Below are 14263 nucleotides of genomic sequence, written 5' to 3' on the forward strand. Positions count from 1 at the left end.
ATGTGGTGTCACAGTGTATTCTCTCCATTCCTTTGTAGTGCACTTTGTCAGTTACTTCTTTAAAAATATGCCTTGTCTAAAAGCATTTCCATTATCTCTAAGTGACCAGTCCACTTTAGTAACCCTCAGGGATTTAACTCAGAGCACATGGCTTGACTGACCTGAAAGTGAGGGTCATCCAGTTTCCCCATATGCAGGAAATCTCTTTAGTTCCTCTCTGGTAATCAAGCAGTTAAAGACACTAAAATGAGCTAAAAAAGGAGCTGAGATGGTTGGTTGTGGACAGCAGAAAGGAAGTAAATGGTGGCACGGGGCACAGCCAAGGCTGGTTGTTACGGCTTGTGCTGTTTAAATCCTCACCTGCAGTATGAGCAGCCGGGGGCTGTGATACAGAGCACGTTAGTGCAGGCTCAGATCCTTGTGGATCTGCTGTTAGTGATGAGGAATGGCTGTTACACCACTCAGGCTGGGATGGATGCAGGGAGATGCACCTCTGTGCACGTAGGCAGCATCAGTGGAGGGGAGATTCCTGGCTGAATCTTGGGTAAGAGGCAGTTTGGCGTTTGAAAGAGAGATCTGGGCTGTTTGCTTGTCTTTAAGCCCCATGTCTTTGTTTTCTGGTATCACACAAGATGTCGAAGAATTACTTGAAAACAAGTTTAAAAGCAATCTGCATTATTACCTGAGCACAGCTTTAACCTCAGTACTGAGGCCTTGTGTGAATTTTCTTTGATGTTGGATTAGAGTTAATTGTAATCTGGCACTATCAGAAATTTGGGGAGTATTGATCAGATTGCATTGTTAGGAGAGGTAGGAGCTGTGACCTAATGTGTTGTCAACTCTGATGATTTGATATAATATCCTTGCTGCAAAACTTGGGCTGATACCTGACTGGTGCAGATTTTTTTGTTGCGTTCATGTAATGCTGAGAACTTGTTTTAGATTGTCTTTACTCCACAGTACATCACTCCACAGATTTGTGGTTGCTGGTTTTACTTTTATTTTCAGCATTTAAAAGGTTGGTCAGACATTACTCAGGCTCTGTGGTGACACCCAGGATATTTTTTGCTCAGAGGCTGATGCATGTAGATATTCTTGTGTAATCACACAGGGCTGCTTCCACAACCCCAAGCAGCTCCTGAGATCTGGAGGAGATGCATGGATTTGCTAAAAAGATCCAGAGCTCACACAAATGGGCCTTGGTTGTAGTGCCTTTCTTGTGGGTCATCTTTTGGTAGCTGTCAGGAAGTGTTGCAGCAGAGACTCTGGTGGTCTTTTTGCTGGTAATATACAGAAGATCTGCTTGAGTTAACCTTGTGTATTGCCGTGAGCTGTGCTCAGAGGGACCTCCAAGAGTTGACTTCTGTATAATTTAAACAGAGGAGTGATAGGGCTTTTAGTCTGACATGAGTTATGGTTATTTTACTGTGCTGTAAGAGTACACGTTACTGTGCTAAGGGCAAATTACTCCAGACTTCTTGAGCACCAGCATCGTGCTCCTGCTGAACAAGGCACAGACAGGGAACAGCTTTTGCCATTAAGAGCCCAGAGTCAGAAATAACAAGATCCTTTCCCCAAACAGCTTGGAAACTACTGGTGAGGCACTTATTCATGTTTCCCTCCCTGTCAGTGGGAACAAAACGCAGCCTGGTGCCCAGTGAGCAGCTGGTATTTAACTGCAGGAACCACGCTGAGGGCAGGCTGGGCTTAGCCAGCGGATAATGTGAGCTCTGTGAAGAACAGCTCTCCTCCCAGAGGTGACAGCAACGACTGGCTCATTTGACCATGACTTCTCCAGTGAGTTGATGTGTGGTATAGCTTAAGAATGCCCATTATTTTGGCTCTTGCACATGCACACAGATCTGTTGTGCCTGTTCCCGGTGCAGCTGCCAACAGCACCAGGGTTGGGCTGGGCTGTCAGCGAGCCCTCCGGGGGCATGCTGCTGTGCCTCACCTTACTGCAGGTGTGCCTTAGTGCTGATCATCTCCTAAAAACCCCTTTAGACTCCAGCAAGCACTGGTCCTCTCCTGCAGCTGAGTGCTGCTTCCAGGACTGGTGGCTGCAGGGAGAGCTGGGTCCTGGGGGAGCAGTACCTGTGACTTCTACCATATGGGCTGAACTGGTGCATGCTGGAAATCCCTGAGCAGCTTTAGCTCCTTCAGAAATGACAGCCAAGGCACTGGAAGCAGATTGCTGGGAAGGTGTTCCTAGCCTCAGTCTGAGATTTCATGGTTTTTTTAATTTCACATATTTTCTGTCTGGGTTAAGGACTGACATAAGCTGGGCATGTGGTGGGAGAGGTTCCTCTGTCACGCCTCCCTTCTCTCCTGGGGTGCTGCCTTGAGACTGTCACTCCACCCCAGCTGCTCACTGGGGGGTTGCAGCCCCCATCCCTCCCTCTGCACAGTTGCTGCAGGGCATGCAGCCTGAGCTGCTGATGTAATTTCCCATCTGTTTTTTAAATTTCTGCCTTGTTAAAAACCAGGGTGGAGTGGGGGAGAGAAGACCCTTCGCAAACAGCAGTCATAGGAGTGGTCTTGCTCTCCTACTCTGCTGTTCAAAATTGGCAGGATTCTGATGATGCCCATTTTGATTTGCACTCTGCAGTGCCTGCTCGTGAGCCAGGTTTGTATTTCACCATCCCAACTGTTTTTCACTTTGCCTTAAAACAAAGATGACAAAGTAGAGGCACAGACATGCTCACCTGCCCAGGACTTGTTGTAACAAGCCAGGCAGAGGAGCTGCCATGACGATGGGATGCATTAGCCCCATAAAGAGCTCAGATAAAAGAGCTCTTCATTATTCCCTTGCAGATTGAGTTAAGGCTCCTGACAGCATTCAGGCTCACTGCCTTGAGTTAACAGTGATTTAATTTTACACAAGTGTCTAATGCAATGCCCTTTTCACCAACACTTCCGAGCTGTGGTGTCATTCCAGTGTTCGGTGTCATTCCAGGAGCTCACAGCTATCGATCCCCACTGGTGTCTGCAGATGTGGGTGTTCAGTGAAGCACTGGTTTTGTAGGTGACTCAACGTGAAGGGTTGATCTGAATTCAGCAGTGTCTGCTGCATTGTGCCAGCACTGCCAGGCCTGCCTTCTTGGCTTTTGTCCTGCTCAGTTGATGAGCTCTCAAAATGTGGTCTTTCCCTCGAGCTCTTGTCCTCTACACTTCTGCAAGGACTCCTGATCCTTAGTTCAGTTTTGCTGCTAGAGAAATATCTTTCATAAGCCTCCTTTAGATCTTGTCCCCAGAAGTTGTTGTATGATACCAGGGCATTTTCCAGGGCCCAGGTATTAATAGGAGCACCTTAGCCAACTGAATCACTGATACTTGAAAAGATAATGCAACATGGAATTTAGTAATTCCATGTTTCCTACACCTTCACCATGATTCCAAATGAACATGCTTCACTGTGAAGTGGTGCTGGGAAGGAGCAGGGAGTCTGAGGGAGGAAGAGAGGCAAGGCTCAGGTGGCAGGGAGAGTTGGGGGTCAGAATTCTAGCAGCTTTGGCAGAGCTGTGCAGGACTGGCTGTTCTGCAGGACATGAACAGGTTGTCCAGTGGCAGGCCTGTGGGGTCACAGGATGGGGACAGCAGGTGTTACCGGTCAGGACTGAAATCCATCAGCTCCATTTCCTGCACTCCCATTGCCTCGACCTGGTTTTTTTCATCATTTCTTTTTTTCTCTTTTCTATTTTTTGGACAAGGGTTGTAATTCTTTCGGGGAAGGGCAGCTGTGTTAGCTCCGTTTCTAAATGGAGTTTAAAATATTAGAGGAAATCTGAAAAAAGGTGCCCAAGACAGGTGCAAAGCAACTCCTTCCTGCTGACACATTTGCAGGGCTGCATCCTGTTTAAAGGCTGGCCCGGGGGTCTATGTTGGCAGGTGAACAGAGGACTTTGCCTTGCAGCCAGTGTGGGAACCAGCTTCATGATGTGCAAGTCCTGCATTGTGCTCGTTGTATTTATAGCTTTCACTGAAGTCATCCACTCCTTTCAGCTGTACAACTGAAATGCCAGCAGAAGCTGAATAATTGCCACCAAATGACCAGATTTACAAAAAGCGACAACTGCTTGTTTATCAGGAGGAAGGGAGGGATGACCACAGGGCCTTGTGCATGACAGCGTGTTTACAAGAAGGCCTTGGCTAGTCCTTTCCATGACACTTAAATACATCTTTTTATCCTGCTCTCAGGTGTAAAGAAGAGGGTTCTTTCTTTGTTTTACATTATTCAGTACACTTCTGATCCTATGGAGGTGGGTTTGTAGTAGTCTTTCTATGGCACTGGATGTCATCCTCCCCCTGCAACACTAAAATATTGCACCAGTAACTAATCCTCTGTCAGAGCTGCAGAGGCTGACCTGTGTGGGTTTTTTAATAGATTTTGGAAGGATATTGTACAGATGGAAGGGTCCTCTAGACGAGGTTTGATCCCATTTAAGATTTCTATTGAGCCACATCTCACACAAGCTTGTGAATCAGTTGAATTTGAAAGCTGGAGATGGTAAGTTGCTTTAAAAAGGGATGGGAGCAATGGGTGTTGGATTTGAGCTAAGGAGGCAAGAACACGTGCTCAGTGGCACTTTTAGAAGGAATTTTGTACCAGTATTGGCAGTGGCATTTAAAGAGCTGAGGGAGAGGTACACCCAGTCTCACAGGTAGGTGTTCTCTGATAACAGTTTTATCAGTTTGCTAGAGTGGAAAAACACTGTACACCTCCTGGTTCTAGAAATCTTGCTGACTGCAGAAATGAGACTTACTATAAACACAAGAATTATTACAGATTTATTGTCAAGGTTGCATTGTTACACTCCTAAAAAGCAGACTGACACTGTTCTGGCTTTTTGGTGACTTTGGACATCAGCTGTTGAGGAATGTTCTCAGAATTGCCATGGATTGTGTGAGGATTTGGGCTAAGCATCAGTAAATCAGACTTCTCAAGTTGCTGTTTGGAGACCTCACTGGTTCCAGGGTTTTATCAGCTGTGTTTGTGGCCTGGGATGGTGTTTGTTGTGTGCTGGCTCACAGGATGGGATATTTGGATCCTTTCCTGCAGGGTGGATGGCAACTGCTTGAGCTCCCTGGGAGCACAGCATGGGTGCCCCTCTGAGAATGAGCTGCCTGCTGACCCTCAGCTGGGGCTTGCAGACCAGGGGCAGTGAGTGTGACCTCTCCTTGCCTTGCAGTGATGGCCTACATGCAGTTTGTGGAAGACTACTCAGAGCCACAGCCGTCCATGTTCTACCAGACCCCTCAGAACGAGCACATCTACCAGGAGAAGAACAAGTACCTCAGGGAAGTCTACGGGATCAATGACTCCTTCATCAGCTTAGACCCCTCTCAAGATCTGGCACCTCCTCCTGCTCTCCCACCCAAGCAGCGGCAGCTGGTGAGTGACACCTCAGGGCCACCTGGCAGGGCCACCAGGCTCCCAGGAACAGCTCTGCTCTTCCTGCTCCTGGTTCTGACGGGCGGCCGTGGTGGGAGGATGTCTCACTGGTGTTACCACATCGTGCTCCTTGTCAGCTTGTGAACGTGGGTTTAGGCATTTTGCATCATTTTTGCTGCTTTCTAACCCCATTGAACCCCATGTTCAGACCGTTCCCCATAAGCTTTGAAAGTCCTAAAATGCCTTAAAAATGAAACGTTCGTCTGCCACATGGCAGGGCTGAATCTTGCCAGGCTTGTGTAACAACAACTGCTTGGAAGATTTTGACACACTGAGCAAGCAGAACGCTTTTCAAGAGATTGCTGCACTGTTGTTCCCCACTCCTGTTTTGAAACTGTTGTCAGAGATGCCACTAATAATAACTGTTTAAACATAATAGCTGCTTTTGTGTTATGCACAGACGTTTGGTATAGCCACTACTTCACTTCATACTTTATAGCATGTTTCCTCCACATTAGTCCCCTTGTGTGATTCAGGATTTTACCTGTTTCTCAGAGTTCTTCTGCCCCCCCAGGCTGCCAGCACAGAAAGGCACATCCACATGTGTGTGGGTGGTGGGTTTAACAGCACAGAAAGGACCGTTTTCCATGTGGGGGATGAAATCCTGGCCTCAGTGGTGGCAGCAGCAGTTTTGTTTCCGACCTCGGTGGAGGTGGAATTTTGTCTCATTTCCTTTTAAAGGTTTTCCTTTAATTTCTTTTTTTTTTTTTTCCTTTTTTCCCAGCTCCAACCTAAGGCATTTTGTTTATATTAATTATCTTATTTGTTCTGTTAAAAAAAAAAATTCTTTCATGCTGCTGGAGCTTACTTAAATTGGCCATGGCATTATCAAAATGGGAGGAAATGTGGGAACAGAGCCATGGTCTCACCATCATGAGGGTGACTCTTGCAATATTTCTTCATGTTATCTGTGCTGAAGTTTGAGTGTCCCAGAGTGTTACTTTTTAACTCTAATTTTGGGATTTGCATAACTACATTCCTATGATGCAAGTAGGAATCCTAAAAAGATAAAGTGACGTTGTTGGCTAAGCTCAACTGAGTATTGTGCATTAATTCTTTGTGGGGATTAGACCTTAAATGCTTTGCAGGGACACTAAAGAGTCTGCAGGACTCCTCTCTGGAGGATCAGGCAGTTCTCCAGGGTCTGTGGTCCCCATCAGTGTGACCCTTGCACTGTCACTTGTACCTTGCAGTCCCTTGCCTGCCTTCCCCTCCTCGAGGTGGCTGCACTTCAGTGATGTTTGCAGAGGTGACTTGGGCTGCACAGTCATGATCAGAGTCTGCAAAGCACAGATTTACTGCAGCCATTGTGCAGAAGGGAAATTCTGCTCCTGTCCTGAATTTGTTGGCTGAAGCAGAGCATTTCTGTGCTTCCCTTTAATCATTATCTGGACAGCCACGATGTCCCTGCTTTGCCTGCTGATACCATCAAGGTGTTGCTTGCAGTTCTCCTGAAGCAAAGGTTTCTTCAGGTGCAGCCTTCCACCCTTCAACCCTGTGTTGGGAAAGAGGTGCAAGCAGGTGATGGCTTATTCAGCAATCCCTGTAAAAGCCACCAGACTCTTGTTCCTCTGCTCCTGCTGCCCTGGGAGTTTTTGATTTGGCAAATCAAATGGGCATCAGCTGCTCTAGCAGCAGCAAGTTTTGCTGGATGGACTCCTCTCTAATATAATAATGAGGAAGTCCTTTCTTGTCAGCTTCAGATCTTAATCAAAATAAGATTGTATGTTTGCATTGTATGTTTTATTCAGCAAGTCTGAGAAAGCCTGAATATACCTCATCCTCCCTCAGTCTCCTTACTATAGCAGGATTCAGGAGAAATTCCTTGCCAGGATTTATTCCTGTGTAATAGCTGCCTCCCATGCAAATTATTATAATCTTGGATTGGACAGAGAAATGGCAGGACATCACTGTCACCCAGTCTCCCAGCAGTACCAGTGAGGACCCATAGCTCACACTGGAGAGGCCAAGTTCCCAATCTGCAGGTTGCCAGAAAAAAATAGTAGTGTGCAAGAATCGTGTGCTTAGAGGCAGTTCCTCCTTTGGGCATCTGCCCCCACGCCACGGGGAGAAAAGGGCAGCGAGGAGCAGCTTGTCTGTGCCAGCAGCAGCTGTCCACGGGTGAGTGGGGAGGGGGAGGCAGGAGTTCATTTTTTAAGGGATTTGTGAAACAAAGAAGATTTGAATTGTGATTTTTGTCGTGCCTCTTGAGCTCAAGAAAGGCATATTGGTGTGTCTGGCTGTGATGAACTGTATGAATAGCTGTTTGTTTAGCCAGCCATTATATGCATTGTTTAAGTTAGCGTTTCTTGCCCTTTATTCATCGCCTTTTCTGTGCTCTCTTTCTCTGTGTCTTGTGTCTCCTGCTTTCTCCCCCCTCCTCAGCAGGCCTCCTATGCTGCCTCTTCTTTCTCTTCTGTCTCCTACTGTGTCCAGCAACCTAAAGTGCCCTTCACCCCCGAGGACTGCGGTGCCACTCAGGGCCTCACTATGTCAGTCTCTAACTCCTTTCTCAGCCGGCACAGCTCCTTTCCTGTGCACTCGGTGAGTTCTCTCCGCTCTGGAACACGTGGGTGTTGTCTTATTGCTGATCACTTGTGTGCAAATTCTGTGCTTGCCCTCTCAGCTGAAGGTGGAGGTTCCTTTGGGGGCTTTTGAGCTGCTGTAGTAACCAGCCAGGTGGGAAAAACAGTGTGTAAATCTCACTAAGTGTAAATCTCACTAAGCGAAGCCAGGGGAGGTGTAGCTTGCTTTGTATTACGTGTCCATGTTGATGTTTGTAGCGGGGGACTGAGGAAGGAGAGCTGGCCTGTGTGCCCAGGCACACTCCTGTGACCTCTGTGTGCCCCAGGCTGCACACTGGAACTGCAAAGTCTTTTTGTCCCATTGCGTAACGCCAGTGATGTGGATGAGTCAATTAAAGGCTGCTGTGTGAGCCTGGCCTTGGGAGAAATAACAAGATGCTGTCCCCAAAATCCATGGGTTTAGTCAAACACGTGGAACAGTGGCTGCAGATCCTTAATTTTTTTTCTAGAAAACGGCCTCTGCTAGATGTTCCATCTCATTTTTGCCTGTTTTGCTTCCCTTCACATCTCCATGGTCCCAAACAAGCTTAGTTTGCTTGTATGATTTGCTGATGGATGAGCAGGGTTTTCTCTTCCTACGGCACTTCTGAGCAGCCTGAAGAGAGAATGGCAGGAGGAGCTGGAAATCATTTAAATCAAAATAGTATTAGAGCACTGCTTGAATCTCTGATCAGCTGCTTAAATTAAATGGTAGTAATAACACAGTGTTAATATGAAATTAAATGCAACCATGGGATTCTGTCAGCTCATCAGTGTGGGGCTCGTTTGCATGTAAAACTGTGTGGTTATGCTCTGATTGCCATGTGATGACAACTGAGAATACACTATTTTTTGACAGTGACCTGGATGTTTAGTAAATTAGGCTTCTTCTGGAGAAGGAATTATCAGAGAAGACTTGAGAAGATTCAGAAGTGTTCAATTAGTGTAATATTAAATGTTTGAAAACAGTATCCTCCCACTGTGCCATTGCTGTCTTCCCATTTCAGCACTTAACTCATTCTTTAAAAATTAGTGATAATCATTGGTCCAAAGAAGAAGAAAGTGTTCAAGTGCTTTGTAAGTAGAGCTGCTTCACAAGCCATGAATGAAAGCTTTTGGCTTCTACTTGTGTGAGAGAGAGCAGTATCACAGCTTTGCTGCACAGATGAAAAGGCTGAGGGGTGGCAAGGTTAGTGTTTGCATAAATTTGTGGTAAACAGTTCTAAAATTTGAACTAAAAGTCCTGAATTGTACAGGTCTCTTACTTGGTAGTGGTTCTAGCAAGCAAAACATGGAACTGTAGGACTAGATAAAAGTACTTGACTATTTTTGATTTAATTGAGAGGCTATAAATATGATTCTATAATGTTCTAAAAATATGTGAGCACTTTGATTTTAAAAAGCGTCCTCATTGGATTAAATGGTTGCTACCTATTAAATTGCTCTGACCCGTTCTCATCTTACTTTGGACTACATTACTGTGAATATATTATTTTAAGAAATGTTAAAACTTCATTTAAAAATGCTTAAGCATTTTTGCAAGGATCTAGTGAGGGGTAAAATAAATGGCTGGAACACGAGGAACAACGAGAACAGTGAGACAGTGCACTGTCAAATGCACAAAGGAAATAAGGAATTAAAAACTGTGACTTTTCCATTAGTGCCTTTAAATTAGGATAATCTCATAGTTTCTCATTGCTCTATCTGGTCTATTTTTTCACAGCCAAAAATGAGATTTTCACTATGAAAGTGTCTCTTTGAGCTGCAGAATACCAATGGCCTTACATGCATCATAGCTGACCCATGTAATACCATAACCATGGTTTATCCCATTTCCCCTATCCCTAATAAGACAGAGATGTGAAGCAGCTGTGGAGGTTTGGATCCCTCCCAGGGTGACACCCTCTGTCAGCATGGGAAGGACAAGAGCCCCTCCTGCAATCTGCTCTGTGGGGTTTCACTCCAGGGACGCCACGAGCTGCACCAGTAACTTTAGGATGTTGTTCTGCTCCTCATACTCTCATGCCTTCATTTCTCCTCTCTCCCTAGAGAAAGGCCACTGAAGTGTGAGTGCTGGTGAACAATAAACCTGGCAGAAATCAGTGTTAGCTCCCACCAGCCCCAGTGAGGGAGTCAGTGCCAGGGAGAGCACACCTTTTAGGTGCTGCCAGCTGAGCATTTGGCCTCTTGTGTACCAAGATAGCAGTGGTGGCTATCAGATCTTCTAAAATTATATGTCTCCTACATAAATTGTTATTCATTCTGCACAGGAAGCAAAAACCTCCTTGGATCGATATCAGGAAGTCTGAGCTGCTAAACTCGATGGCTGTCCACTGACCCAGTGCCAGAAAGGCCCTGCAAGTGTAGCCAATTTTCAGAAAGTGCTCTGTGCTTTTTTTCCTTCCCTGGAGACTGGCCTGGGGAGGACACAGGAGTCACTCCCAGAGGGAGGACCTGGCCCTGTACCCATCTGTTCACATGCCAGCAGCAGGGAAGCCAAGCCTGCACCACGTTCTGCTGGTTATCCCCTTAGCTCTGTGCTCCAGGTGAAGGATTAGTGCCTTACTACTGATTTACACGGCTCAAAAAGACTGTTTTCAGACAGCACAAAAGAGGTGAAGTTGCTTAGAGCATCTTTTAATTTTTAATGCATGAATTTTTTTAGAGCCATGACTCCTTTCCCTCCAATCAGCACTGCAGAGGCTGTTGCAGCCCAGCTGCCCCCTCTGCTCTGTCAGCCCACTAATTGTGCTTTTCCCTCCTTTGCAGGAAATTGTGTCAGAGATAATAGCTTTTACTGGATAGAGGCAGATCTTGAGCAACTGGATCAGACCTCATAGGTTTGGCAAGTTGAGCTGTTCTTTAACCGAGTCTGACTCGTGTCTGGCCTCTGTGCCAGCAGGGGTTGTGTTGGTAGTGTGGGCTGGTGTTTTAAGGAACTGCATCATGTTCCCCATCCCATGGACAGCTGAACCATTAAATTCCACACTGGGAGGACAACTGGATTGTACTGTCAAGAATCATTCAAGGGATTCCCACCTCTTTTGAAAGTACTAAGCAGTGGGAAAGGAGGTGTGCAACAGGAAGGCATCGTCCTTGGTTACGGTTGGCTGTAATTTCTCTCCAGCCGATCACCTCCCTCCCTTCTTCTCGTGAACACAGAGCTGCTGTCCCTTGGTTTAATCAATCCTTTGCTGTTTGCCTGGAAATGGGTGGGCAGGTATCCGAGCAGCAGGAATAATCAGATCTTGAAATCTCATTACTTCCTGGCAGCTGGAGAACTCTGCACTGATAGAGGAAATCATCCGGTGACGAGCTCCACTGCTGCCCATCCACACATTTTCCACCAAGGGCTGCAGAAAGTCTTGTGGAAGCTTTTCCTTGCTGAAACAAGGAAAAGTTTTATCTCCAAGGCATATACAGCCATTAGTGGAAATTTGGCTGCATCTTCCGCTGTGGAGAAACAAGTTGCCTTTCTCAAAATGTTGGGTTTTTCTTATGTTTTCTTTTTAATTAAGAAACTTTTCCAGAAACCAATTGGCTGTCAGATTCCAGCAGAAGGCGCAAGTGATTTCCTTATGAAAGCTCCAGTTCAGCGCTTCTGTTCTCGCTTGTTCCCACCATTCTTGAGCAAATTGAGCAAGTGCACAGAAAATTCACAGCAACTGTTTTTCTTTCTTGTGTGTGTGCTGACGTATGTTCAGGAAAAGGGGGGTTCAGATAAGTGATTAAAGGCGTGCACCATGCAGACATGTGCTTCCCATGTTTTCCGTGCCTTGCTCCCATTCCTGTAGCTCACTTCCAGCCTGCAGCACACACCAGGCTCTGGCCCTCGCCAGAGACCGAGCTGTTTTCATTCATATGGTGGGAGCCTCAAACAAACCACGGCTGGGAAGTCACAATGTGTTTGGTTCGTTCCTGTCCCAAGGTTTTGGCTCCTTAATTTGGAGCAGAGGGAAGGGGGATTGAGAAGATTTGCATCCCTTTAACCAGCTGCTCTGTCTTAGGTATTGTTTTGCCTTTCCTGTTTAGCATTCCTTCTGTGTTTGTGTTCATTTCCACTGCCCATGGCAGCCTGGACATTGGTATTAATAGTGCTGTTGCCTGCTGGCATCACTGGATTTTGCTGCTGAAAACCACTTCCTCTGGCAGTTTATACATTTTCCTTGCATTTGGAACACTGCAGATCTCTGTAGTTTTTTCTAAACAGTCCCATGTTGACTTCATAGGCCACACACCCCATGTTTTTGTGTAACTGACTTTTTAGAAGTCCTCTCTTGGTCTCCAGACTCTGTCTTTTCCAGATCTGCCATCTTGAGCTGGGGGTTGTTTCCACAAGCTGAAAAGTTGATGCTGTAGGTGCAACTGAATTGAATTCTCATGATATTTCCCAAAGAGGGATGCATGACAGCATGGTTAATAAATCTTACAAATGTTTTCTTCCCCTGCTGCACCTTTAGTTGTTCTGTTGCAAAGATGTGCAGGAATCTTTCCCCCACAAGGAAAAGTTTGGATTTTGTGTTTTCTCGTGCAGAAGCCAGGAGACACAACAATCCCCATCCATCCATATACTGTGCTAACCACCAGTTAAAACCAGGGAGGTCAGCTCTGCAGCCAGGTCAGAGGCCTTGCTGAGAAACATTCCAGCCTGAGGAGTTGCTGCCTTTCCTGTGGCAGTGCTTGAAGCCATTCTGTTGGCAGCTTGTGTTTCCAGCCATTCATTGCAGGAGCATTTCCTTCCTCATTAGCAAAAGTACCTGGAAGCCCAGCATTGTGTCATGAGATAGGAAGTCTTTTCCAATAGTTGCCTGTGCAATTATATTCTTAGGGTGTAACGACTTTGCAACACCCAGTATTTTGTGAACATAATTCTGCACTGTTATAATTTGGGCATCCAGTTCTGGCATGTTGCCCACATCGTTCCCTTAATAGCATTAGCAGAGGAGATCTGAAAGATTGATCCTTTCCTCTGATAGCTTCATATTTTGGGAGTCTGATGCTCTACCTGATCTGGGAGTGTCTGGCAGGATGGCAGATTAATTTGGCAGATGTCCATAGGGTAACTGAGAAGGCTGTGCTTAAAAGGTAAAGACTGTGTCTGCTGATGGTGCAGATGCTCTGTCAGCCATGTAATTGAATTCAACTTTGGATTTGGGTTGGAGACTGCTGTAACTTGCAGCCACTGACTCTCTGCATGTATACCCCTGTGTCCCTGTTAGCTGTGGTCAGCCATGCCTAGTGAGTGGGAAGAAGCATCACTCCTGAAATAAGTTTTCTATTAGAGTGCTTATCTCCTGCCATCTAATCCAAATAAACAGCCGGAATGTCACTGACCTTTGGGACATCCTGGAACACGGCTTCTAATGATGGAAAGCTATCCTGAAATATTCACCCTTGCAAAAAATCAAAGGCAGCAAATTAAAAAAGTTGAAAGATGCTGTCTCTGGGAGACCTCTGTGTGTCACAGTGTGTGGTAAATGTTCAGGGCCAGGCACATTTTCTTCCTGCTGTTCCCAGGAGACGAGACTGCTCCCAGCTCAAAGCTTGCTTTGTGCAAGCACTTCCAAAGTGGCAGATAGGTCTTTTTAAAAACCACTGCACTGGTGAGAGGAGAGGGAACTCTCTCTTCTCCCTGCCTCGGCCGTTTGCTGTCAGGATCACTTATGCTGGGAGACTCCCTTCTGCTCGTGTGGTGGGAGCTGGCAGCGTGGCCAGAGTTTGGATACAGGAGAGCATCCTTTCCCAGAGATTGCTGGTGCACCCTGTTTTCTAGCTTTCCCAGAGACTATTTGGAAATACTTCACTTAGAGTAAAGCTGTGGAGTAGGAGGTTGTGTCCGTGAAGCCATAACCAAGGCCTTACTTGACCCTACAGGAAACCTCAGAGAAGCTGATTAAAACAAGCAGTGATTTGTTTCCAAGATAAACTGTTGCCTCTTGGGGGGAACACTAAAGGATGGCTTGTTTCCTCCTGACAGTTGTGTTGAATGCACTGTCCCCTCCCCAAAAAATGTATGTCTTTTAGAGGATGACAGGGCTTCCAAGAGATGGACAACACCCAGATCCCGTGGAAGCCATTGCTGCAATCCCTGGGGCAGCTGCTGGCTGGGCTGGGTCAGACTGGGGAGCAGCAGGAATGGGTGCCATATGGACATCATCTCCACTGCAGGGTGGGGTTTTTTTCCCTTTGAAAAGTATGCTTCAGTCTTGGCTCTTGTCCCAGCACGGCTGCATAACTGGAATTCCAG

At 46.3% G+C, this 14263-nt stretch overlaps 1 protein-coding gene across 8 annotated transcripts in view; it reads left to right on the forward strand.

The window, feature by feature from the left end:
• RAPGEF1 (Rap guanine nucleotide exchange factor 1) overlaps positions 1 to 14263 on the forward strand; it is an 85122-nt gene that overhangs the window by 49572 nt on the left and 21287 nt on the right. For 3 of the 8 annotated variants that reach the window (XM_032130550.1, XM_032130552.1, XM_032130554.1), the window contains exons 10-11: positions 5190 to 5392; positions 7838 to 7996. In XM_032130550.1, the coding sequence (XP_031986441.1) occupies positions 5190 to 5392; positions 7838 to 7996 (362 nt within the window). The remainder of the gene's footprint in view (positions 1 to 5189; positions 5393 to 7837; positions 7997 to 14263) is intronic. The other 5 variants (XM_032130551.1, XM_032130553.1, XM_032130555.1 and 2 more) reach the window with 2 other exon arrangements.

This window comes from Corvus moneduloides, chromosome 21 (genome assembly GCF_009650955.1).
Source record: "Corvus moneduloides isolate bCorMon1 chromosome 21, bCorMon1.pri, whole genome shotgun sequence".
In the NCBI taxonomy this organism is placed as follows: Eukaryota; Metazoa; Chordata; class Aves; order Passeriformes; family Corvidae; genus Corvus; species Corvus moneduloides.